At 45.0% G+C, this 24,913-nt stretch overlaps 1 protein-coding gene across 1 annotated transcript in view; it reads right to left on the minus strand.

Moving 5' to 3' along the window:
• Positions 1–24,913, minus strand: part of noc2l (NOC2-like nucleolar associated transcriptional repressor) — a 196,218-nt gene that overhangs the window by 118,136 nt on the left and 53,169 nt on the right. Inside the window, exons 9-11 of the mRNA XM_068017047.1 lie at positions 24,625–24,738; positions 22,761–22,949; positions 21,916–22,055 (exon numbers count right to left, since the gene is read on the minus strand). Of these exons, the coding sequence (XP_067873148.1) occupies positions 21,916–22,055; positions 22,761–22,949; positions 24,625–24,738 (443 nt within the window). The remainder of the gene's footprint in view (positions 1–21,915; positions 22,056–22,760; positions 22,950–24,624; positions 24,739–24,913) is intronic.

The following is a 24,913-nucleotide window of genomic DNA, read 5'->3' on the forward strand; positions in this document are numbered from 1 at the left end:
AGAAAGAAGCAAAGTTAACATTTCAGGTCAGTGACCTTTCATCAGAACTGTCTTGGGAGATAGCTATTTCAACAATTGAAAAAGAGTCTTGTTTGTTGGCTTGCTGCAGAAGTTACAATTCTGCTTACAATACTTCTCAAACTACAATCATGCAATATGGTAATCACTTTGCACCACAAAGAGGCATCTGTTGCGATGGAACGTTGATCTACAAGGATGCAACCGGACCACCCAACATCACATACAGTGTGCACCATCTACAAGATGCACTGCAGCAACTCACCAAGGCTCCTTCGACAGCACCTTCCAAACCTGCCACCTCTACCAACTAGAAGGACAAGGGTATCAGATGCATGGGAACACCACCACCTGCAAGTTCCCCTCCAAGCCACACACCATCCAGACTTGGAACTATATCACTGTTCCTTCACTGTCGCTGGGTCAAAATCCTGGAACTCCCTTCCTAACGGCACTGTGGGTGTACCTACCTCACATGGACTGCAGCAGTTCAAGAAGGCAGCTCACCACCACCTTCTCAAGGGCATTTGGGTATGGGAAATAAATGCTGGCCTTGCCAGTGACACCCACATCCCCCGAATGAATAAAAAACTATGGTCCTCAAAACCAGAACGTCAACACTCTATTGAGTCAGGAATAAATGTAGATTTGATGTGTACAAGGGTTTTGTCAGTGGAACTCATGAGCGTCAAGTTCGAAATGAAAGATGGGAGAAGAATGATCCAACAAAAAAGTACATTTGTCCAACTGCAGCTTCGTAATGGTTCATTTAACTCAGTCACATTGACATAACGACCGGGGGTTTCCCACTACTCCACTCAGCAGCCCACAGCAAATTGGTGGAAAATTGTGAGCTGCAAGTGTAAGAGAAGAAATCCCGGCCAAGTTTAGAATCTGGTCACCAGCCGAACTTGATACAGACACTGCAGAGCTTTATTTAATGGCCTCCAAAGCTACAGAAAGACTGCAGGAGAAGCCAGACCACATTCAACAAAAAAACATTGTCTAATTTCTCCAGTTAGGTACATGGCCAGAATCATCTCCTCAATCGAGTCAGTTGGAACCTTCAAAGTGAGGCTGGCTAGGCCATTAAACAGACAAAAAATGGATGGGGAAAGAGCAGGAAAATATTTTCTTGACCCCCCTCACCCCCACAAAGGTAATCAGCCAAGCACAGTCACGGCACAAGCACCAATAACCCCAGCTATCCTGCCCTGACTTCCAGTTAGCTCCTGTAGTTGAAAATACTACAGGTGTGATTCCAAATTGTTTTTTTCAAAATCATTGTTACTCGACTCCTTCTGTGCTAGCCCATTAGTATTTGTGAACTTTTAATCATTTCAGTGCAAATGCGCTTGATTAGTTGCATGTTAATCTCTTGTGAAGGCTTGACTAGATGAAGTGCTCAAATCGTAATCTGCTGCAAGGGTTCCAACTAACTGCGCAGTGTATTATCCCAAAGAAACTGTGCCGACCGAAATGAATTGACATTGAAAGACAAGCGGAACTGTGCGCAAACAAAAAACACATTTAAGACAGATTGTGAAACTTTCACCCAACAAGGCTAAACCCTTACAACCATTAGCATTTACCAGCGGGAGTTCCCCACAATTCAAAGCAAACAGAAAAAAAGTAGGTGGTTTCACAAGGGGAAGTTACCAGGGTCCTCCCTAAGCAAATGAGGCAAGTGGGCAGAACATCCTGTTTGAAATGCAACCCCATCAGGCCATCATCCTGTTTGAAATCAAAACACTACCCACGCTTTCAAATCACCAAGGGGCCTTTTCCGAACATCTTTGCAGTTACTAAAAGGTTGTCAGTGTGCTCAATTCTCACAAGACTGCCACTATTCCAGTCGTATGAGCATCAGGGAGGCACTGGGCAGCTGCCAAAACCAGCAAAGAACAACCTTGGTGGGAGAATATGATGTGGCTACAGTGTGGTCTGGACTGGATATTGATGTAGCTCGTCCCCATCAGTCGGTTTCTTGTGCTCAATTTTTGTGCTCGTTAACATACAGAATGGCAGCACTTAGTGTGTTTGATCATGTTCTGTAGATTCTTAGGATCGCAGCCTGCGAGTTAAATTCCTAGCAGCGTAATCAGAGTAATGTGGAGGTTATATGTGACTCTGCATAAAAATGCTGCCATTCTCTCTCAATTTATTTATCATTAATTCAGCAAGTCTGGCTAGCTGACACTCTGTGTGTGTGCGTGCGCGCGTGCGTGCACGCTTGTATAGGCGACTGTAATTACAAAGGGCAGCTGGAGCAATTTAAAGAGGTGGTGGTGGGGTGAGAATGGAAAGGGGAAGGTCTGCACCTATACAAGGTCAATTCTGGGGGAAGGAGAGAGAGAGAGAGAGAGAAAAAGGGAGTGAAGAGAACAGAAAGGGGAGGAGAGTCAAGAGTATGGAGAGAGAAAGTGTGGTGAGCATGCGTGAAGAGAAAGCACGAGACTGAACGAGTGAGGAGGGGGAGAGACAGAGCACGAGTGCAGCATTCCCCCCACAGGTGAAAGGACAAGGTTGTAAATCTCTGCACCACAGACTACAGTTCCTCTGGAACATAAGAACACAAGAAATAGGAGCAGAAGTAAGCCATTCAGCCCCTCCAGCCTACTCTGCCATTCAATAAGGGGAGGCATTGGCATAGTGGTAATGTCGCTGGACTAGCAATCCAGAAGCCCAGGCTAATGCTCTGGGGTCATGGGTTCAAATCCCACCACGAATTCAATTAATAAAAATCTCGAATTAAAAGCTAGTCTAATGGTGACCATGAAACCATGGTCGATTGTTGTAAAAACCCATCTGGTTCACTAATGTCCTTTAGGGAAGGAAATCTGCCATCCTTACCTGGTCTGGCCTACATGTGACTCTTAAATGCCCTCTGAATGGCCCAGCAAGCTACTCGGTTGTCAAGGGCAATTCGGGATGGACAACAAATCGCTGGCCTTGCGAGCGATGTCCACATCCCATGAAATCAAAAAAAGATCATGGCTGATCGGATTGTGGCCTTAACTCCACTTTCCTGCCTGCCCACCGCCCCCCTCCCCCCATAACCTTTGACTCTCCTGTAAATCAAAAATCTGCCTAACTCAGCCTTGAATATACTCAATGACCCAGCCTCCACTGCTCTCCGGGGAAGAGAATTCCAAAGATTAACGATCCTCAGTGAAGAAATTCCTCCTCATCTCAGTCTTAAAAGGGAGACCCCTTATTCTTGAAACTGTGCCCCCTAGTTCTAGATTCCCCCACGAGGGGAAACATCCTCTCTGCATCGACCCGGTCAAGCTTCCCGAGAATCTTAAATGTTTCAATAAGATTACCTCTTATTCTTCTAAACTCCAATGAGTATAGGCCCAAATTGTTCAACCTTTCCTCATAAGACAACCCCATCATCCCATGAATCAGCCTGGTGAACCTTCTCTGAACTGCCTCAAATTCAAATGTATCCTTCCTTAAGTAAGGAGACCAAAACTGTACACCGTACTCTAGGTGCAGTCTCACCAACGCCCTGTACAGCTGTAGCAAGACTTCCCTACTTTTATACGCCATCCTCCTTGTAATAAAGGCCAACATTCCATTTGCCTTTCTAATAAGTACTATACCTGCATGCTAACTTTTTGTGATTGATATACAGGGACACCCTGATCCCTCTGCACCGCAGCATCTCTCCATATAAATAATATTCTGCGTTTCTGTTCTTCCTGCCAAAGTGGACAACCTCGCATTTTCCCACATTATACTCCATCTGCCAAATTTTTGCCCACTCACTTAACCTATCTATATCCCTTTGCAGACTTTTGGAATCATTACGGCACAGGAGGGCATTCGGCCCATCGAGTCCATGCCAGCTCTCTGTAGAGCAATCCAGTCAGTCCCATTCCCTCGCTCAATCCCCGTAGCCCTGCAAGTTTATTTCCTTCAAGTGTCCATCCAAATTCCTTTTGAAATCATTCATCATCTCTGCTTCTACCACCCTCGATGGCAGCGAGTTCCAGGTCATTACCACTCGTTGCACAAAAAAGCTCTCATCACATTCCCCCTGCATCTCTTGCCCCAAACATTCAATCTGTGTCAACTAGTCCATATATTACCAGCTAATGAGAACAGATTTTCTTTGCCTACCTGTCATAATCTTGTACACCTCTATCAAATCTCCCCTCAATCTCCTTTGCTTCAAGGAGACCAGCCCCAGCTTCTCCAACCTAACCTGGAGGCTAAAATCCCTCATCCCTGGAACCATTCTGGTAAATCTCCTCTCTGCACCTTCTCAAGGACCCTCACATCCTTGAATGTGGCAGCTAGAACTGGATGCAATACTCTAAACGTGGCCTAAACAAAGTTTCATAAAGGTTCAGTGTAACTTCCCTGCTTTTGTACTCAATATCTCTATTTATGAAGTAAAAGTTCCCACATGCTTTCCTAATTACTCTCTCTATATTGTCCTCCTCACAACTTGCTTTCCAGCTATCTTTGTATCATCTGCAAATTGGGCTACAACACACACAGTCCCTTCATCCAAGTCATTACCATAGATCATAAATAGTTGAGGCCCCAGCACTGATCCCTGTGGCACTTCACTGGTTACAGTTGCCATCCTGAAAATGATCCATTTATCACAACCTTTCTGTCCTGTTAGTTAGCCAATCCTCTATCCATGCTAATATATTACCCCCAACATCATGAGCTCTTATCTTGTGCAGTAACCTTTTATGTGGCACCTTATTGAATGCCTTTTGGAAATCTAAATACACTACATCTACCGGTTCCCCTTTATCCACCCTGCTTGTTACATCCTCAAAGAACTCTCATAAATTAGTCAAACAGGATTTCCCTTTAATAAAACCATGTTGACTCTGCCTGAATGTATTGTGATTTTCTAAATGTCCTGCTACTACCTCTTTAATAATGGGTTCTAGCACTTTCTCAATAACAGATGTTAGGCTAACTGGCGAGAGTTTCCCGCTTTCTGTCACTCTCCCCTTTCTTGAACAGAGCTGTTACATTTGCGGTTTTCTAATCTGCTGTGACATTTCCAGAATCAAGGGAATTTTTGAAGATTACAACCAATGCATCCACTATCTCTGCAACCACTTCCTTTAAGACCCTCGGATGCAGACCATCAGGTCCAAGGGACTCGATAGCCTTTAGTCCCATTAGTTTTCCTAGTATTTTTTCTCTAGTGGTAGTTTTAAGTTCCTCCCTCCCATTTGCCTCTTGATTTTCTGCTATTCTTGGGATTTTTTTGTGTTTTCTACAGTGAAGACAGATACAAAATACTTGTTCAAAGCCTCTGCCATTTCCTTGTTTCCCATTAATTCCCCAGTCTCATTCTCTAAGGAACCAACGCTTACTTTAGCTACTCTCTTCCTTTTTATATATTTGTAGAAGTTTTTACTGTCTTTTTATATTTCTTGCTAGTATACTCTCATTCTCTAATTTCTCCCTCTTTCTTTTAAGTTATTCTAAAGTTTAAATTTGAGAATTATACCTCTATGATATTCAACGCGCCTTATACCAAAGTCAAGATAGATCAGGATTGAAAACACCCTCCTGATTAAATTTACTGCTCCTTATCTAGTAACAGAGAGCAGTGTAATGTGTTTTGTCAGATCCTGTTATTACCAACACCCAGACTTACCACTAACACTGGAAAAACAGCGTTTATGAAACAGATCACTCTCGTTAACGTGTTCACCTTTGATGCCATTTTCAACAGCAGTCAACCAAAAATAAAGGTAAACCTAATCAGAAAATGCTCTCTACTGCTTACCTTACCCAAAAGCTGCAACTTTTAAAATAGTCTAGATTGTAGGGCAACTTTTTCTGGTTATAAATCAGATTGTACCACTGTCTTACCTACTGAGCATATATCTCTGCAAAACACATACAATTCAGTATCAGGGAATTCAAGACTAGTACACACCAGAGATATCTCAAGTAGTTTTCAATATATTGATCCTTCATGTTTATAAGTGACAGGAAACCCATCACCAGTTCAGTGTTTACGAAGGGATTACACTTCATAAATCGCTAAAGAAAATGAAAATGTTTATCAAAATGGTGATGTTTCTTGCTGAACCAAATACAACATGGTAAGCTACAAGACAGATGCGTTGTGTATATGTTAGATGAAACTCTGCTCTTGGCATAAGGTGAGATAAACTGATATTATTGCTCTCTAGTCTGATACAAGTTTCCGACAAAGGATAACACTGAAACAAAAACTCAAGTCATACATTTTTGGCATTTATGATGGCACTACTGATGTTTAAAATGATGATACCAGAATTGAGGGATTGTAGCTTTCAGGAAAGACGGAGCAGGCTCCTTTCACTAGAAATGAGAAGGCTGAGGGGTAATCTATTAGAGGTCTTTAAAATGATGACGGAGTTTTATAGGGATAGACACAAACAAGATGTTCCCACTTGTTATGGTGTCCATGACTAAGGGCCTTAAATATAAGATATCACAAATAAATCCATTGAAGATTTTAAGAGGAACTTCTTTACCCCAAGAGTGGTTGGAATGTGGAACCTGCTACCACATGGAGTAGTTGAGGTGAATAGCATAGGTGCCTTTAAAGGTCAGCTAGATGAATGTGATGAAGAAAGGAATAGAAGGTTATGTTGATAGGTAAGCAGAGCAGGAGGAGGCTGGTTATAAACTAGTTGGGTTGAACAGCCAGTTCTGTGCTGTACATTCTACGCAATTATATATAGCACACCTGTAGCCTTTCATCCTACATATTAACTATGTACAAACTTAGAAACTGGTGCACAATTGTTGGCAATGTACAGAGCCATAGAACTAAACGTTCAAACTAGCTTGTGACTCAGTCATAATTATTAGATTTGGAGGGAATCTATTTCGCAATTCCATGTTATAGGAGGTTTTCTTTTTAATTGGTGGGTGCTCAAACAGAGGCAGCTTCGGTGGATCTGACATGTCCGCAGGATGAAAGATGGTCACGTACCCAAAGACCTTCTGTATGGTGAGGGAGCTGGGGCCAGATGAAAAGTGGGGTGCCCAAAGCTCCGCTTCAGGGATACTTGCAAGTGTGACATGAAGGCCCTAAACCTCAACAATTGCACCCGAGAGTCACGAGCTGGCGAAAGGGGGAAATGGCGACAGGTCCTGTGAACTGGTGTGCACCACCATGATGGCAGCAGCTTGGCAACAGGCGCAGTCAAAAACAACAACTCACAGCATCACTTGGCAGCTTCACATGCAGCAGCTATGGCAGAACCTGCCTCTCAAGGATTGACCTTCACAGCCATCGGCAAAGGTGCACCAAGAGAAGACACCCCACCTAAATGGATTATTTGCTGCGCATCCATCATCTTTTGTAGGATGCCAACAAGGTGCTCAGACAAGCAAATTAATGGAGACAGTATGAAAGTGTCTTTCATGTCTACAATGAGTTTCCTATATTACAACAGTGATCACACTGCAAAAGTACTTCATTGTCTCTGGGACATAATGAAAAGTACGATATAATTGCAAGTTAATACTTTACACATCGGCCACTCAATTTGACTGTCAGAGTAGCTTTCACATGTTTTGTCGTGATTGGGTGTAAGGTGATAGAAAGTGATGAAGAGGGTGGAAGACCTGATGCATGGCCTTTTCTAGTGATTTCTGTTTGACGTTTTCAATGTTGTATACCTCTACTACACACCTTGCCTGGCTGGAGACCTGCTCCCAGTTGATCCCCAAATTATGTACCAGCTGCATAGCCAGAAAATAAAATATTAAACATTGTTTTTTTAAATAAATAGTGCTACACACCTGGAAGGTCTTTATAACCGACACTACAATAATGACTAAGCTTCAAAAAAGTACTTCATTGGTTGTAAGCTGCTTGAGGACATCCTGAGGCCATGGAAGGTGCCAGTCCTTCCTTATTTCTTTTCTTTATAATTCCTTTCTGACTCCAATTTCTGAGTTAAAAGACCTGGTGCACATGCCAAGGCACAATGATTCATCTATCTTCTCCCCAGTGTATCTTCTACAGCTTAGAAGGATTTACTAGGTCATCTCCACTAGACCTGCAATACCATGTTGACCTGGTTCACTGCAGTTTTTTATCCCCCGGTCATACATATGAGAACGAACGCTCGCACGCACGCGGAGATGGTGAATGACAGAGAACAAGCCACTGAGGGGGCACAGAATGCAGAACTCTGACGAACTGGTTAGCATTTATATGGGCCACGTTGCAAGTTAACTTTATGTAATTATTGCTATCCCAATCTTCACCCTGCTTACTCTTTACCATGTACGTCGCCACATGACACTGTTCTTTTCTTGATGCCGTGCATTGCATCAATATGTACCCATTCAATTTAGAAACATCGTAGCATCAATTTTCCTTATGCATCATGCCACAAAGTGACAGGGAATGGGCGTGGGCCACATACTTAGCACAACCTGCATTTATATATAGCAACTTTAACGTGGTAAAATATTCCAAAGCACTTCACAGGACTATAATCAAATAAAATTTGACACTGAGCCACAGAAGGAGATATTAGGTCAGGTGACCAAAAGCTTGATCAAAGAGGTAGGTTTTAATGAATATCTTAAAGGAGGAGAGAGAGAGAGAGAGACAGACAGACAGACAGAGGTTTAGGGTAGAAAATAATCTTGGTGAGTTGCTGCTGTGCATCCCATAGATCGCACAAGCAAAGCCACTGTGTGCCAATGATGAAGTGGGTGGGTTATGAGTCCCAGTGGTAGGGGAACCAGTCAAGTCAATGTCCTGCATGGCACTGAGCTTCTTGAGCCTCGCTGTAGCTGTACCCATGCAGGCGAGTGGTGAGTATTTATTCACATGCCTAATTTGAGCCTTGTAGATGGTGAAGGGGCTTTGAGGGGGCAGGAGGTGAGCTACTCATTACACAACATCCAGTCTCTGCCCTGGTCTTGTAACCGGTGTTGATATTGCTGGTCCAGTTGAGATTCTGATCCTCCAAGATGCTGACAGTGGGGAATGGTAGTGGTCGTGGTCACGGGGAGATGGCTTGGGCTTTCTCATTTGTGATGACGACTGCCAGTCCAAGCCTGGGAATCATCCAGGTCCTGCTGCAGGCTGGCATGAGCTGTTTCATTATCGGAGCAGTTGTGACTGGAGCTGAACACCGTGGAACCGTTAGCAAACATCCCCAATAATAATGCAGCGAAGCTCACTGATGAAGTTGCTGAGGAACTCCTGCAGCGATTCAAGAAGACTGCTGCATTCTGAATAATAATTATTCTTCTCGAAACATTTCATAAAAGTTAGTCCCAAAAGAACAAGCTCATAGGGCTGTGACCAGACCCTAGCTGCAGTCACCACACATCTAACACCTTTTTTCGGTCACATTTCCCCTGACAGAATTTCACATTTCACAAATACACTGTTACTGGCCACTCAAATGATGAAATTAACGTTTGCATTCCAGTACAGACCTAAGTAAATTTCACCTGAAGGACAGCAATAAAAATGCAATTAAGTAACCCCCCCCCAAAACCCGAAAAAGCAGCATTTACAATGGCCAGAGCATCAAGAGCCAGGAACCTGATGTATGCATCAGCAGCCCTGTGATGTCTCACTCATCTGCACTAAAATTCATTTTGGTTTCAAAGTGCGCTCCATTTTGATGTATTTCAGTCTTTTTCAGCACAGCTCCTTGTGTTCAACTGCATTTGTTTCAGGCTTTTTTGGATCATAAATCTCAATTCCCACAGTTCCTGAATGTTGACAGCTCTGGTATCAGCTAATTACAGTGCTTAACTCCGAGGACAGGTAGAAGCAGCAAGTCGGAAATAGGTTACCAAAAGCAGCCACTGCCCTCTTGTGGCTCAGCGGCAGAATGGCTGAGGTTTAATCCCTTCACTGCAGGTCCATTCGAAAACCTTTATACAGACTTCGAAATTAGCCAACTGCTACGTGTCGCTCCAACAGACAACATTGCCTGTATGCACTGAAATCTTTATTTTTATTCATTCATGGGATGCGGGCGATGCTGGCTAGGCCAGCATTTATTGCCCATCCATAATTGCCGTTGAGAAGGTGGTGGTGAAAGTGTTGCACTGTAACTCCAGCCCAGGCTCACAGTGTAGCTGGGAGGGGGATGGGGTGGTGGGGGGGGGGGGGGGGGGAGACACCTAATACCAGAATCATAGTCCGGAATGTTATGCCCTCTACGGGAACAGGCTGGATGTGGGGTTGGGGGCGTAATTATGAGTGGCAGGGCGGGGGGGGGGGGCGCCGTTCCCGTCGCCTTTCCGCCCCCGCTGTAACTTTACCAGCAGCTGGGAGGTGACAAACAGTTCGCCCACCCCAGGTCAATTAAGGCCCTTAATGGCCAATTATTTGCCACTTAAGGGCCTCCTCCCACAACTGCTGGAATTTTACAAGCAGCAGACAGGCACTTTGCCAACTAAGGAGGCTGCCTAGTAAAACCTTGAAATCTCCTTGCCAACTGAGGGGGCGGGGCCCTCCTGATTGGGCACCCTGTTGCCCCACGGCACAAGCCACCCCCGCTAGAGCACCTCCCCCCCAACGACGCCGCCCACTCTCACCAGCCGCCACACCCGGTGGCATTGCTGGGACTGAAGAGCTGCTCTCCTGCTGATTGGCCGGCAGCTGTTGGAGGCGGGACCTCAAGTTCCACTTGAGGCCAATTAAGAGCCTGGGCCACGTAAAAACATGGCATAGCTTCCAGGCCCGGCAGAGGTGGGCTCGCCTCCGAATCTTTGTCCGGTGGGCAGGGCATCCACCCCGACGTAAAATTCCGGCCATAGAGTCATAACGGCACAGGAGGAGACTATTCAGCCCATTGAGTCCATACAGAGCAATCCAGTCAGCCCCATTCCCCAGCTCTACCCCCGTAGCCCTGAAAGTTTATTTCCCTCAAGTGCCCATCCAATCATTCATTGTCTCCACTTCCAACATCCTTGTGGGCAGCGAGTTCCAGGTCATTTTCACATCCCCCCTGCATCTCTTACTGCCCGAAACCTTAAATCTGTATCCCTTCATCCTTGTACCATCAGCTAATGGGAGCAGCTTTTCTTTGTATACCTCATCTAAACCTGTCCTAATCATGTACATCTCGATCAAATCTTCTCTCAATCTTTGCTCCAGGGAGAACAACCCCAGCTTCTCCAATCTAACCTTGTAGCGAAAATCCCTCAACCCTGGAACCATTCTGGTAAATCTCCTTTGCGCCCTCTCAAGGACCCTCACATTCTTCCTAAAGTGTGGTGACCAGAACCGAATGTGGCTTAACCAGAGCATAACGTCCCTGATTTTGTTCTCAGTACCTCTGTTTATGAAGCCCGAGATCCCATATGCTTTGCTAAAATGCTCTCAATGTGTCCTGCCACCTTGAAAGATCTGTTTACATCCACCCCCAGGTTTCTCTGTCCCTGCACACTCTTTAGAATTGTACCATTTAGTCTATATTACCTCACCCTATCCCTTTCGCCAAAATGCATCACCTCACATTTCTCTGTATTAAATTCCATCTGCCACTTGTCTGCCCATTCTGCCAGCCTATCTATGTCTTGTTGCAGTCGACTGGTATCTTCCTCACTATTTGCCACTCTTCCAAGCTTGATATCGGCAAATTTTGAAATTTTACTCTGTACCCCAACATCCAAGTAATTAATCTATATCAAAAAAACAGTGGTCCTAGCATTGAACCTTGGGGAACACCACTGTCTACCATCCACCAGTCTGAAATACAACCATTTACCACGACTCACTTTTCCTGCCCTTAAGCCCATTTTTTAAAAATCCAAGCTGACACTGATCATCCTATTCCATGAGCCTCAATTTTGTAAATCAGCCTTTTATGTGGTACTTTGTCAAGGGGTTTCATATAAACACCATCCATCGTATTCCCTTCATCAACCTTCTCTGTTCCGTCATCAAAAAAATCAATTAGATTAGTCAAGCATGAGCTCTTTCTTTGACAAATTCTTGCTGGCTATCCTTAATTAACACAAACCTTTCCATGTGCCTGTTGATATTTTCCCTAATTATTGCTTCTAAAACCTTACGCACCACAGATGTTAAACTGACCGGCCTGTAGTTACTAGGAATGTCCTTACACCCTTTCATGAATAAGGGTGTCACATTTGCCATTCTCCAATCCTCTGGCACCTTCCCTGCATCTAGGGAAGATTATGGCAAGCCCTTCTACTATCTCCATCCTCACTTCCTTTAGCAACCTTGGATGCAAGCCATCTGGAGCAGATGGCTTATCCACTCTAAGCCTAGCCAGCCTTTCCAGTACATTCTGCCCATCAGTTTTCACCTTCCCCCATTACCTCTACCATCTCCACTTCCACAGATACTTTGTCAGCATCCTCTTCCTTAGTAAACACTGCTACAAAACACTCATTAAGTATTCTAGCCTTGCTCTGCCCTTCCAAGAATATATCACCCTCTTTGTCCCTAATGGACCTTACCCCATCTCTTACTACCCACTTACTATTTACAGTTCAGTAGAAGGTTTTCGAATTCCGTTTTATGTTAACTGCCATTCTATTCTTACATTCTCCCTTTGCCAGTCTTGCTTTCCTCTTCACTTCCCCTCTCAACTTATTGTATTTGGCCTGGTTCTCATGTGAAGAATTCACCTGACCTGCATCATATAGCTTTTTATGTTTCATCATAATCTTTAACTCCGTCATCATCCAAGGAGCCCTGACTTTGGTTCCCTTACCTTTCACCCTTGTTGGAAGGTACCTGGTCTGTACCCGAAACATCTCCTGCTTAAAGATCACCCCTTGCTCTGTTACAGTTTTTGCTGTCAATCTTTGGTCCCATTTTACCCAGGCTAGATCCCCTCTAATCCCAGTGAAGTTAGCCTTCTTCCAATTTAGAAGTTCCACTTTAGATTTTTCCTTGCTCTCCTCCATTGCTAACCTAAACCTTATGATACAATGATCACTCTTACCCAAGTGCTCCCCCACAGACACATGGTCCACTTGGCCCACCTCATTCCCCAGCACCAGTTCCAGCAAAGACTCCTTCCTAACCGGACCGAGAACACACCGGTCAAGAATGTTCTCCTGAACACATTTCAGAAATTCCTCCCTCTCCGCTCCCTTCACGCTAACATTATCCCAATTGATATTTGGGTAATTGAAGTCCCCCAATATCACCACTCTATAGTTCTCACATATCTCTGATTTCCCTGTAGATTTGCTCCTCTATTTCTCTCACTATTTGGAGGCCTATAGAATACCCCCAGTAGTGTGATCATCCCCTTTTTGCTTCTCAACTCCAACCAAATGGTTCTGTCTTTGCCGCCTCAAGAACACCCTCTCTTTCCCACACTACAATGTCTTCCCTAATCAGTACTGCCACCCACTTCCCTTTTTCCCTTCCTCAACTTTTTTGAACACTTTGTATCCTAAAATATCCAGCACCAGTCCTCACCATTTTTAAGCCACGGTTCTGTTATTGCCACCACATCATATCAAGCTATGTGTGCTTGTACCTCACCAATCTCATTCACCACACTTTGTGCCTTTACATACATCCATTGTAAGCCTGTCTCTGTATTCCTCGTAGTCCTTCTTAGTCTGTTCCTATCTAATATGGTATTACTTCCTGCTCTAGAACTATCCAACACTCTTACTCCTTTATGCACCTTTTTCCTCTTTTCTACTTCTATATGTTCATCATCCAGCCAATTTAGCATAAACCCTCCCCAACCAGTGAAACGTCCTGTAAGGACATTGGTCCTAGTCCTGTTCAGGTGTAACCCGTTCCTTTTGAATAGGTGCATCCTGCCCCAGAACAGGGCCCAATTTTGTAAGAATCTCAACCCCTCCTGCCCACACCATGCCTCAAGCCACACATCGATCCTCCCTATCTTCCCATTTCTACTCCCATTAACTACACTCATTCAACTAGACATTGGGTGGTACTGAAACATGAGGGGGCCGGGGGCGAGAGAGCGCAGGGGGGCGGGGCGCGAGCGGGGGGGCGGGGGGGCGAGAGAGCGTGAGGGGGCGGGGGAGAGATAGATAAAGAGATACTAAGCCACATGTTTTGATAAATGTTATTTCACAACACATGTTAAAATAGAATAAATTCAAAAGCATTTTACACTTAAAAATGATATGGCTCGGAATTAAGGTCACTGTCACTCTCTAAAAGATCTCGGCTTCAAGGAAAGGTCGGTGTAGAGAGAGATGATGCCACCCAATGTGCTGCTGCAATAGACCTTAGGGTCCTGGGTCAGGGATGGCCAATGAGCCAGGGTCCCAGCTACTGGCCGCTATACAGACTTGCTACGATCTCCTTCACAGTCACATCGCTTGATTCACACTTTCAAGCTGCCATTTGAATAATTGGTGATGGAATCTGCACCTTCAGGAGAGGAAGGTAGTGATTCACATTTTATTAATGATCAATTGATGGTGTCCGTCTCAGCTCTATGTTTAAAAGCATAAAACACGGTCATGGGTAAGATAGCAAACCAGAGAGGGAGCACAGGAGCTGAGAGTGAACAGTCAGCGCATATTCTCCATCCTCTCAATCATTGCCAATCTATACACGCAGCATAAAGTGATGTTTTCTTACATCCGCGTAGGAAGGGCAATGTCAATCGATCCCAGAATTTACTGTTCTCACAGCAGAATCATTCTATAGTCAAAGCGAGGCTGACTTCACAAAAGCCTCTCAGAGTTTTCAACAGGAGGGACCTTGGACTTCATTCCGATTCCATTTCTACATTTCAGTTTATTGTTCAGAGGTTTTAAAGTTAACAAAAAAAAAAATTCAGCCACTGAGGGAGGTAAACTAAAAGCACAGATGCAAGAAAGCCATTGCAGGTAAGTACCTCGTTTGATGTCGCACATTTGAGTGATGTATCCCTACTGCAGTGAGACATAAAATTTATAACCAGCTGCAGAAAGGCTGCAAATTACTGCTCCCTCTCCGATTGCAGCCACTTTGAGTGCATCCCATGGTAGCAACACACTTGGGCCCGCAATACAGAATTAAACTGATGCCGCTTTCCACTGTAGTGCTCCACAACAAAGGCAGCAACATGAGAAGTTATGTCTTAGTGTCAGTGGGACAGTCATAAACCACAAACACCTTCACTGTCATCAAACACCTCCTAGTTCCATCAAGCAAGCACATTTCGATTGCTCCAGCCCACTATGGCCTTTGACTAGCCTCTAACTCGCTTCCCCTTCTCTTGCAAGCCAATGGACAGTCTTGTCCTTTTCTTGGCATCATCTCTTTGCTCCACCTCGAGTTCTCCTCACTGCGGACCAGCACTCAGTGTCCTCTGTCCCCTCCTCCCCCGCTTCAGTTTGCAAACTCAATCCAACACATTTCCCCCTCTGTCTTCCCTTCCCTTCTGTCAACTGTACAAAATGAAACTTCAAGATAACTTAACTGCTTCAAGCTGATCTATCTACGCTCACATTTAACTCGGTACTCACAACATGAAAGCAAAATGGAGGTGTGTTCAGTGCCAATCCACTCAACAATTCAGTTGAGAGAGAAGCAGAACACGTCACCAGACCATAAAATCCATGTGCCATCCAAAATGCCAACACTGGGCTCCATTACTCATTCCCATTCAAGTAAACTGTGCCCCGCCACTGTGGCATAAAATACAATGTATAACCAAACATAGCAACAATGTCATTGAGTGTGGCCAAGTCAAACTTGTCCATCCATCACTCTTGAACGTGAGTGATATTAACTGTGTAGCTTTGTTTTTTTTTTAAATGCATCATAATTGATGTGATAAATTCCATTTCAGAGTATTTCACATATCCTGTTGCTTCAGTATTGGGAGTGCTGACTGCAAAGGCCATGTAAGACACAGTGAAGAAATTATCAAGAAATAGTGTTAAAAAAAAAAAGCACCTCATCATAAAAGGATTCCAAATGGGATCACATAAAAATCAATATCAAATCAATGGAATACCAGAGTGAAATACCCAGCTGTGGATGTGATTACACAGAGCAAAGAACCTTCACCATCACATCACACAAATGGTTCTGATCGAAGAATAGAGACGACATTTTACGCATTAGCCCTCCTCAAAGCCGTGTCCAATAGGATATTATCGGACATCCGGACACAGAGCTCAGGGATCTGCTTTGTGACCCTTCCAATACGTCAGTCATCACTTATGCTGTTTAATAGAAAAACTGATTCCACCGTGATGAACAACACCAGTCTCAGTAAAACTACATCACCCACCCATGATATAACCTCCTTTCCTCCTCATCAGGATTTTCTCCTCCACATTTTAGGAAGGATCTCACAGCCTAAGAGATGATGCAGAAGAGATTTATTAGAATGGTACCAGGAATGAGGGACTTCAGATTGGTGGACAGACTAGAGAAGCTGGGATTGTTTTCCTTAGGGCAGAAAAGGTTAAGAGGAGATTTGACAAACTACGAACGGTTTTGATGGAATAAATAAGGAGAAACTGTTTCCAGTGGCAGATAGGTCAAAAAACCAGAAGACACAGATTTAAGGTGACGGGCAAAAGAATCAGGGACAACATGAGAATTTTCTTTTTGCACAGTGAGTTGATGTGATTTGGAATGTGTTGCCTAAAAGGGCAGTGCAAGCAGATTCAAAACTGACTTTCAAAAGAGAACTGGATCAATACTTGAATAAAAAAATTAAAGGGCTGTGGGGAAACAGCAGGGGAGTTAGACTAATGGGATAGCTCTTTCAAAGACCTGATAAAGTCTCAATGGGCTGAATGGCCTCCTCCACTCTATTATTCTGATTCTATGATACTTTAGCATTCAGGTTCATCATCCCAATGAGGATAGCAGGAGATTTGGTCCCTTTAAGGACCAGGCTGAAGCATCAACAAAGATTTGGGTTGTCTCATCCCTGTCCCCCACCCCCCCAAAATCTCAAGAGCACTGAATTAGGATTCATCAGTTCTTTCCAATAGAGGCAGCAGATCCAGGGTGATAGAAATGATATGCTGAATTTTATTCTGGTGACGGGGGTAACAGAGGTGGGCTGGAAGGCATGGAGATCCCGCCGCGGCCACCATCAGACCCCCGTTGCAATTCCACGGTGGGCGGGCAATTATCTGCCCACCGGCAGGTCGCTGTCCCTATAAGGGACGAGCTCCGCCTCCAAGAGCTGCAGGCCAATCTCAAGGTCGGCAGCTCTGCAGTACCAGCAGTGCCACTGGGAGCAGTGGTCACTGTTGGTATTGCAGGAGGCCCTGCAGCACCGAAGAGAGGAGAAGAGTGATAAAAAACCCCTGGGTCAGGAGAATAGGGTCAGGGTCACTGGGACCATCCAGGCCAGCCCCGGTTACAGGGTTTGGGGGGGGGGGGGTGGGGAGGTGGAGCGGGGGGGGGAGAGGGTGTAATGAGGGTGGGGTGGGGGTCCCTCTGGGGCCCCTGGAATGCCCCAAAGGAGAGATCCTTGAACCCCCTCCCCCAAGGAGGCCACCAGGTTTTACCTGGCAGTGTCTCCCAGTGGCAGCAGACCCCTCCTCCTTCAATTAAATTGAAATGGAGGTGGGAAAAGTCTTTTAAGTGGCCATTAATTGGCCACCTAAGGGCCTCCTGGCCCAGGGCGGGAAGGCCGTCTCCCATCCCCACCCCAAACTAAATTGGAAGGTGTTGGGAAGGAGACTGGCCCTCCGCCCCCGCCTTCCTACGCAATATTACAGGCCCCCCTCCCGTCCTAATCACCTCCGTTACCATCCCAAGGGGGCCCATAAAATTCAGCTCAATGGGAAAGAAAGGAGCAGTCTTACATTAATGAGCCTCAGGCATTTCAAAACATCAGACAGGCAGGAAGCAAGAAATACAGAAGATCAAAAGATTTGGAATTGGTGCTTCCTGCAGCTGACATGGGGGCCAACAAACTGGGCTGTATCCTGGATTCAGATCTTCTGCAGGATCTCCAGGAGGGAGGGGAGATGGGTTACAGAAAAGGCCATTTTCTTCAACAACAGCTTGGCCCAAGAGGTAGGTTTAAGGAGTGATTTAAATGGAGGAGAGAGAGGTAGAAACGTAGAGAGGTTTGGGGGAGGAAGGGGGCGGGGGGGAGGGGTTTGGAATTCCAGAGCTTTGGATTTTGACAGTTTATTTCTAGACAAGTAAGAAGCTGTTGAGAGCTACAATTCAACTTTCAATATCTGCAACTTAACAAGAGGCTATCTCACCTATCTCTGGATAACCACAACTGTTGAACATCAGGGTCAGAGCATCGAGATGAAGGCTCCACTCACAAAGCTGTACACAACTCTTAGGCAATCTGTGGGTTTAGTTTAGTCCTGTCTGCAGAGTGTTGGGGTGGGGGGCGCGAAGAGATGGTTTTTAGTGATACCAGCATGAGGTCTGAAGCATCTCAGCACAATCTCGCACAGCAGTGACTAGCAGTCTTATCAGTACTTTTTTTTATTCATTCGGGGGATGTGGGTGCCGCTGGCTAGGCCAGCATTTATTGCCCATACCTAATTGCCCTTGAGAAAGTGGTGGTGAGCCGCCTTCTTGAACCGCTGCAGTCCTTGGGGTGTGGGTACACCCACAGTGCCGTTAGGAAGGGGGTTCCAGGATTTTGACCCAATGACAGTGAAGGAACGGCGATATAGTTCCAAGTCAGGATGGTGTGTGGCTTAGAGGGGAACTTGCAGGTGGTGGTGTTCCCATGCATCTGCTGCCCATGTCCTTCTAGTTGGTAGAGATGGCAGGTTTTTCTTTGTTCTTTAGAAAATAGGCGACATGTTTAGATAGAGGATCTGGATCGGCGCAGGCTTGGAGGGCCGAAGGGCCTGTTCCTGTGCTGTAATTTTCTTTGTTTGAAAGGTGCTGTCGAAGGAGCCTTGGTGTATTGCTGCAGTGGATCTTGTAGATGGCACACACTGCTGCCACTGTGCGTTGGTGGTGGAGGGAGTGAATGTTGAATGTGATAAATGGAGTGCCAATCAAGTGGGCTGCTTTGTTCTGGATGGTGTCAAACTTCTTGAGTGTTGTTGAAGCTGCACTCATCCAGGCAAAGGGAGAGTATTCCAACACACTCCTGACTTGTGCCTTGCAGATGGACAGGGTTTGGGGTGGTGAGTTACTCGCCACAGAATCCCCAGCCTCTGACCTGCTCTTGTAGCCACAGAATTTCAGTGGCTGGTTCAGTTCGGTTTCTGGTCAATGGTAACTCTCAGGATGTTGATAGTGGGGGATTCAGCGATGGTAATGCCATTGAACGTCAAGGGCAGATGGTTAGATTCTCTCTTGTTCGAGATGGTCACTGCCTGGCACTTGTGTGGCACGAATGCGAGTTGCCACTTATCAGCCCAAGCCTGGATATTGTCCAGGTCTTGTGCATATGGACATGGGCTGCTTCAGTATCTGAGGAGTCGCGAATGGTTAACATTGTGCAATCATCTGCAAACATCCCCACTTCTGACTATATGATGGAGGGAAGGTCATTGATGAAGCAGCTGAAGATGGTTGGGCCTAGGACATTACTCTGAGGAACTCCTGCAGTGATGTCCGGGGACTGAGATGATTGACCTCCAACAACGACAACCATCTTCCTTTGTGCTAGGTATGACTCCAACCAGAGAGTTTTCCCCTATTCCGATTGACTCCAGTGTTGCTAGGGCTCCTTGATGCCATACTCGGTCAAATGCTGCCTTGATGTCAAGGACAGTCACTCTCACCTCACCAGTTCAGCTCTTTTGCCCATGTTTGAACCAAGTCTATAATGGGGTCAGGAGCTGAGTGGCCCTGGCGGAACCCAAACTGAGTGTCAGTGAGCAGGTTATTGCTGAGCAAGTGCCGCTTGATAGCACTGTCGATGACTCCTTCCATCCCTTTACTGATGATTGAGAGTAGACTGATGGGGCAGTAATTGGCTAGGTTGGATTTGTCCTGCTTTTTGTGTACAGGACATAGCTGGGCAATTTTCCAAATTGCCCTGTAGATGCCAGTGTTGTAGCTGTACTAGAACAGCTTGGCCAGGGGCACAGCTAGTTCTGGAGCACAGGTCTTCAGTACTATTGCCGGAATGTTGTCAGGGCCCATAGCCTTTGTAGCATCCAGTGCCTTCAGGTGCTCCTTGATATCATGTGGAGTGAATCAAATTGGCTAAAGACTGGTATCTGTGATCTTGGGAACCTCAGGAGGAGGCTGTGATGGATCATCAACTCAGTACTTCTGGCTGACGATTGTTGCAAATACTTCAGCCTTATCTTTTGCACTAATGTGCTGGGCTCCCCCATCATTGAGGATGGGGATATTTGTGGAGCCACCTCCTCCAGTTAGTTGTTTAATTGTCCACCACCATTCACAGTTGGATGTGGCAGGACTGCAGAGCTTAGATTTGATCCATTGGTTATGGGATCGCTTAGCTCTGTCTATCGCATGCTGCTTCTGCTGTTTGGCATTCAAGTAGTCCTGTGTGGTAGCTTCACCAGGTTGACACCACATTTTGAGGTATGCCTGGTGCTGCTCCTGGCATGCCCTCCTGCACTCTTCACTGAAGCAGGGTTGGTCTCCCAGCTTGATGGTAATGGTATTTTGGGGGATATGCCGGGCCATGAGGTTACAGATTGTGATCAAGTACAATTCTGCTGCTGCTGATGGCCCACAGCGCCTCATGAATGCCCAGTTTTGAGTTGCTAGATCTGTTCAAAATCTATCCCATTTAGCACAGTGGTAGTGCCACACAACACGATGGTGGGTACCCTCAGTGCGAAGATGGAACTTTGTCTCCACAAGGACTGTGCGGTGATCACTCCTACCAATATGGTCAGCAGTGGTGCTACTCAGCCACTCTTGGTGATGGACATTGAAGTCCCCCACCCAGAGTACATTTCGTGCCCTTGCTACCCTCACTGCTTCCTTCAAGTGCTGTTCAGCTGAGGGAGGGCAGTAGGTGGTAATCAGCAGGAGGTTTCCTTTCCCATGTTTCACCTGATGCCTTGAGACGTCATGGGGTCTGGAGCCAATGTTGAGGACTCCCAGGGCAACGCCCTTCCGACTGTATACTAGTGGTGGGTCTGTCCTGCCAGTGGGACTAGTCATACCCAGGGATGGTGGTGGTGGTGTCAGGGACATTGACTGCAAGGTATGATTCCATGAGTATGACTATGTCAGGCTGTTGCTTGACTAGTCTGTGGGACAGCTCTTCCAATTTTTGCACAAGCCCCCAGATGTTAGTAAGGAGGACTTTGCAATGTTGACAGGGCTGGATTTGCCATTGTTGTTTCCAGTGCCTAGGTCGATGCCAGGTGGTCCGTCCGGTTTCATTCCTCCTCTTAGAATTTGTAGCAGTTTGATACAACTGAGTGGCTTGCTAGGCCATTTCAGAGGGCAGTTAAGAGTCAACCACATTGCTGTGGATCTGGAGTGACATGTAGGCCAGACCAGGTAAGGACAGAAGATTTCCTTCCCTAAAGGACATTAGTCTGTAAACCTGATCCTTATAACGTACAAGTGTTAGCCACACCTCTCAAAGCTGAAACAAATTTAAATACCAAATCTAGTCATAGTACGCACATTTCTGATTTTAATGCTATTTTATGTAGTGATGCAAACACGTGCGTCCAAAAAAAAGGAATGTTCCATGAACAGCAATCTGTTACTGAGCTTCCACATTCCATATGTTTTGAGTAATTGTGTTAGCGAAGCCCTCAATGGCCGAATGCAGCTAATGTTAGTTTAATCGCTTTAGAGTTTATGTGGGAAATCTCTGGCAAAACTGCACTTCCTATCCCATTAATGTCTGCATTGCACCAGGTGCTTTGGGGTAGATATGAAATAGAACAGGCTCCTGATTGCAACCAGAGTAAATCGAGATATACATGGCATGGTACCAACTCTCACTTGCTCGCAACGCATAGTAAATATCATACATCAAATGTACTCACTTGATACAGCCAATGATAACTTGAGTCAATGGATAAATGAGTGGTTCCAGAACTTCATTGGGATAAATGGTGCTCAGCATTCGACACCAAAGATACAGGCAGTGAATGAACTGCCAGTTATAGACAGACTGATAAGTCTCCTGGACACAAAGAACCAACAGTTAGGAAACAGAAATGAGCTTCTGTAACAATGTGAAACAATCAAGCTGTATCTTATTTTAATTCAAGATGTGACAGAAGTAATTCCTTCGAAGGCAACAGTACTTATATTAAAAGAAAGGAAAGCCTTGCATTTCTGTAACACTATTGTCAACTTCAGAATGTCCCAAATCACTTCACAGCCAATAAGGCACTTTAAGAAGTGTAGTCACTGTTGTAATATAGGAAATACAGCAGCCAATTTGCACACAGAAAACTCACACAAACAACAATGTGATAACGACCAGATAGTCTGTTTGTGATCGGAAAAGCATTGCCCGAGAGTGTGCTGGATGTTGGCTGAAGGATAAATACTGGCCAGGATACCAGGGAGAACTCTCCTGTTCTTCTGCAAAATAGTCCCATGGTTCGTGTCATTAAAACTGGCCTTGGAATCACATTCTACAAAGAGTTGGTGCCTTTGGTGGGGAGAGAGGAGAACACTGGGCATTGTTTCTTAAAATAAGCACGTGGTGGGAGATGGGGAAATAGAGTATTACGGGTAACAAACAGCAAATACTATCATCCTGCACTGGCCTCTTTTCAAATTTTGCCTAAATAATCAACTCTGGTCACTTGAAACCAGCACAAAGGGAAGACAAAATTTTTTTAAATATTCATAACATCAAGGGAAAAACATATATCACCTTTTTCTTCATCGTCATGGCATTTCGGAGATGTATAGCCAGCTGTCGGATGTAAATGAAGGCATGCTGGTAGGTAATCTGATTGTCTAGCGCATACATCTCTGTTAAAGTGCGTTGCATAAAGTTAATCAGGGGAAGGACGTTGGGCGATGTGAATTTGCAGTTCTTTACATAGGCTACGTACATTTGCTGCAAAATGAGAGACAGACAAGGATAAATGAACGGCAACTTACATAGAAACTAGCTTTTCCTATACCTAGTTTTGTGCTCAGGTTTTACTTTCGTCATATTTCTTGGACAATATTCTCTCCTTCCACCTCATCCAGCTCAACGGGAGTCGGTCCTGCTCTAATATCTTTTCCCAAATGACTATTAGTCACTGTCAAAGGTTCAAGACTGAATGAAGAGAAACTAACTGACTGCAGGATGCATCAAAACGTCACATTTTCAGAACTGGGGAACAATGGGTGACATTCCACTCCCTAACTGGGGGGAGGAGGGTGGGAGCCCAGACTGCAGACACCCCTCACTACCACCTTTTTTTTTATTCAGTCATAGGATGTGGGTGCCTCTGGCAAGGCCACCATCTATTGCCCATCGCCAGTCGTCCTTCAGAAGGTGGTGGTGACCCACCTCCTTGACAACGGAGTGGCTTGCTGGCCCATTTCAAAGGGCAGTTAAAGGTCAACCACACTGCACTGGGTTTGCAACCACATCTAGGCCCAGACCGGGTAAGGGGAGCAGATTTTCTTCCCTAAAGGACACTAGTGGACTAGATGGGTTTTTACGAGAATCCGTTAGTTTCATGTTCACCATTACTGTGACGAGCTTTTTACTTCATATTTATTTAATTGAATTTAAATTCCCCAGCTGCCTTGGTGGGATTTGAACTCATATCTGCAGATCATTAGTCCAGGCCTCTGGATTATTAGTCCAGTAACATAACCACTATGCTACTGTTCCCATTAAGTCGGAGATCGGCTATGCCAGAACAAGCTGGAAATTAGTCCAAACAGCTTAGATAAACTCACTGAGCCAGTGAAGTGCCTTTTGCTTATATTTTCACACACACTTCAGAAAAGGTGAACACTACTTCAATGCAACAGTTGTGAGGCATACGAGTGCAGTGCTACCCCTTAGTATCCAAGACACAACTATTATTCACAAATAATCAATACATGAACATCTTTCTCTGAACTACTCCAATTATATTTGAGTTACTGATGTGAAAAAATACTCCTATAAAGCCTGAACATTTCCAGAAAGAATTTAGTTCAAATTCCTCAATGGAAAATTAAAACCCAATTAAAGACACCAGGTACCTTTGTAGTTACGACACTTTCACTTTACTAAGGCTCCAGGTACAATTTCTCTATCACACACACACACAAACACACAGTTCTGACCCTCTTGTGGCTAATTTTAAATGTTAAGGAGGGACCAGCGAGAGCATGCCCTTTCTCAAAGCATTATAAATACCCCATTAAAAACTTTAATAGTTGCCAGGAGATGGAACAAACTCTCACTGGGGTCTTCTGAAATGTTATTTTGTCCCAGATTGGAGTTATACTCCTCTCTGTGCGATGCCCAAATTGCGCAAGCTGGCTTTCATGTAAACTCCAGCTTCAGGTCAGGGCCTGACATCCAAGTCATGTTGCAACTTTTATATCCATCAACACTCACCACTGCTTCACATTGACGTGAAAATGGTAGTGTAACCTCACACTGTGAACTGGAGACAAAAACACTGCAACTTGCACATTCACCAGTCCACACCTGACAAAAGCCTCTCATTTTCTGGTCAGCTAAAGTCAAAAGATATCCATTTGTCAGTTTAGATGCATTTTTACATAACTCTCATTACCTTGAGCACTAGATTCAGATACACATCTCGCTTGTGTCTGCATATTTTGTTGAGAATTAGGAAGGCTAGAACTCGTACTGTCTCCTCTCCTGTACTCCATTGGTTTATTGTTTGCTAGAGAGTACAAAAGTAGGAGTTAGACACAGGTAGCAATGAGAAGCTATCAGCTGCAATAAATGGTTCAAATATATTTCGAGCTGCGTTGATCACCATCAGTGCAAAGGTAAACGGATTTTGTGTGTAAAAATATTCAAGGTTTTTATTTTCTACATTGCCAAGAATAATGGCT

The sequence above is a fragment of the Heterodontus francisci genome, chromosome 37 (assembly GCF_036365525.1).
Source record: "Heterodontus francisci isolate sHetFra1 chromosome 37, sHetFra1.hap1, whole genome shotgun sequence".
NCBI lineage: Eukaryota > Metazoa > Chordata > Chondrichthyes > Heterodontiformes > Heterodontidae > Heterodontus > Heterodontus francisci.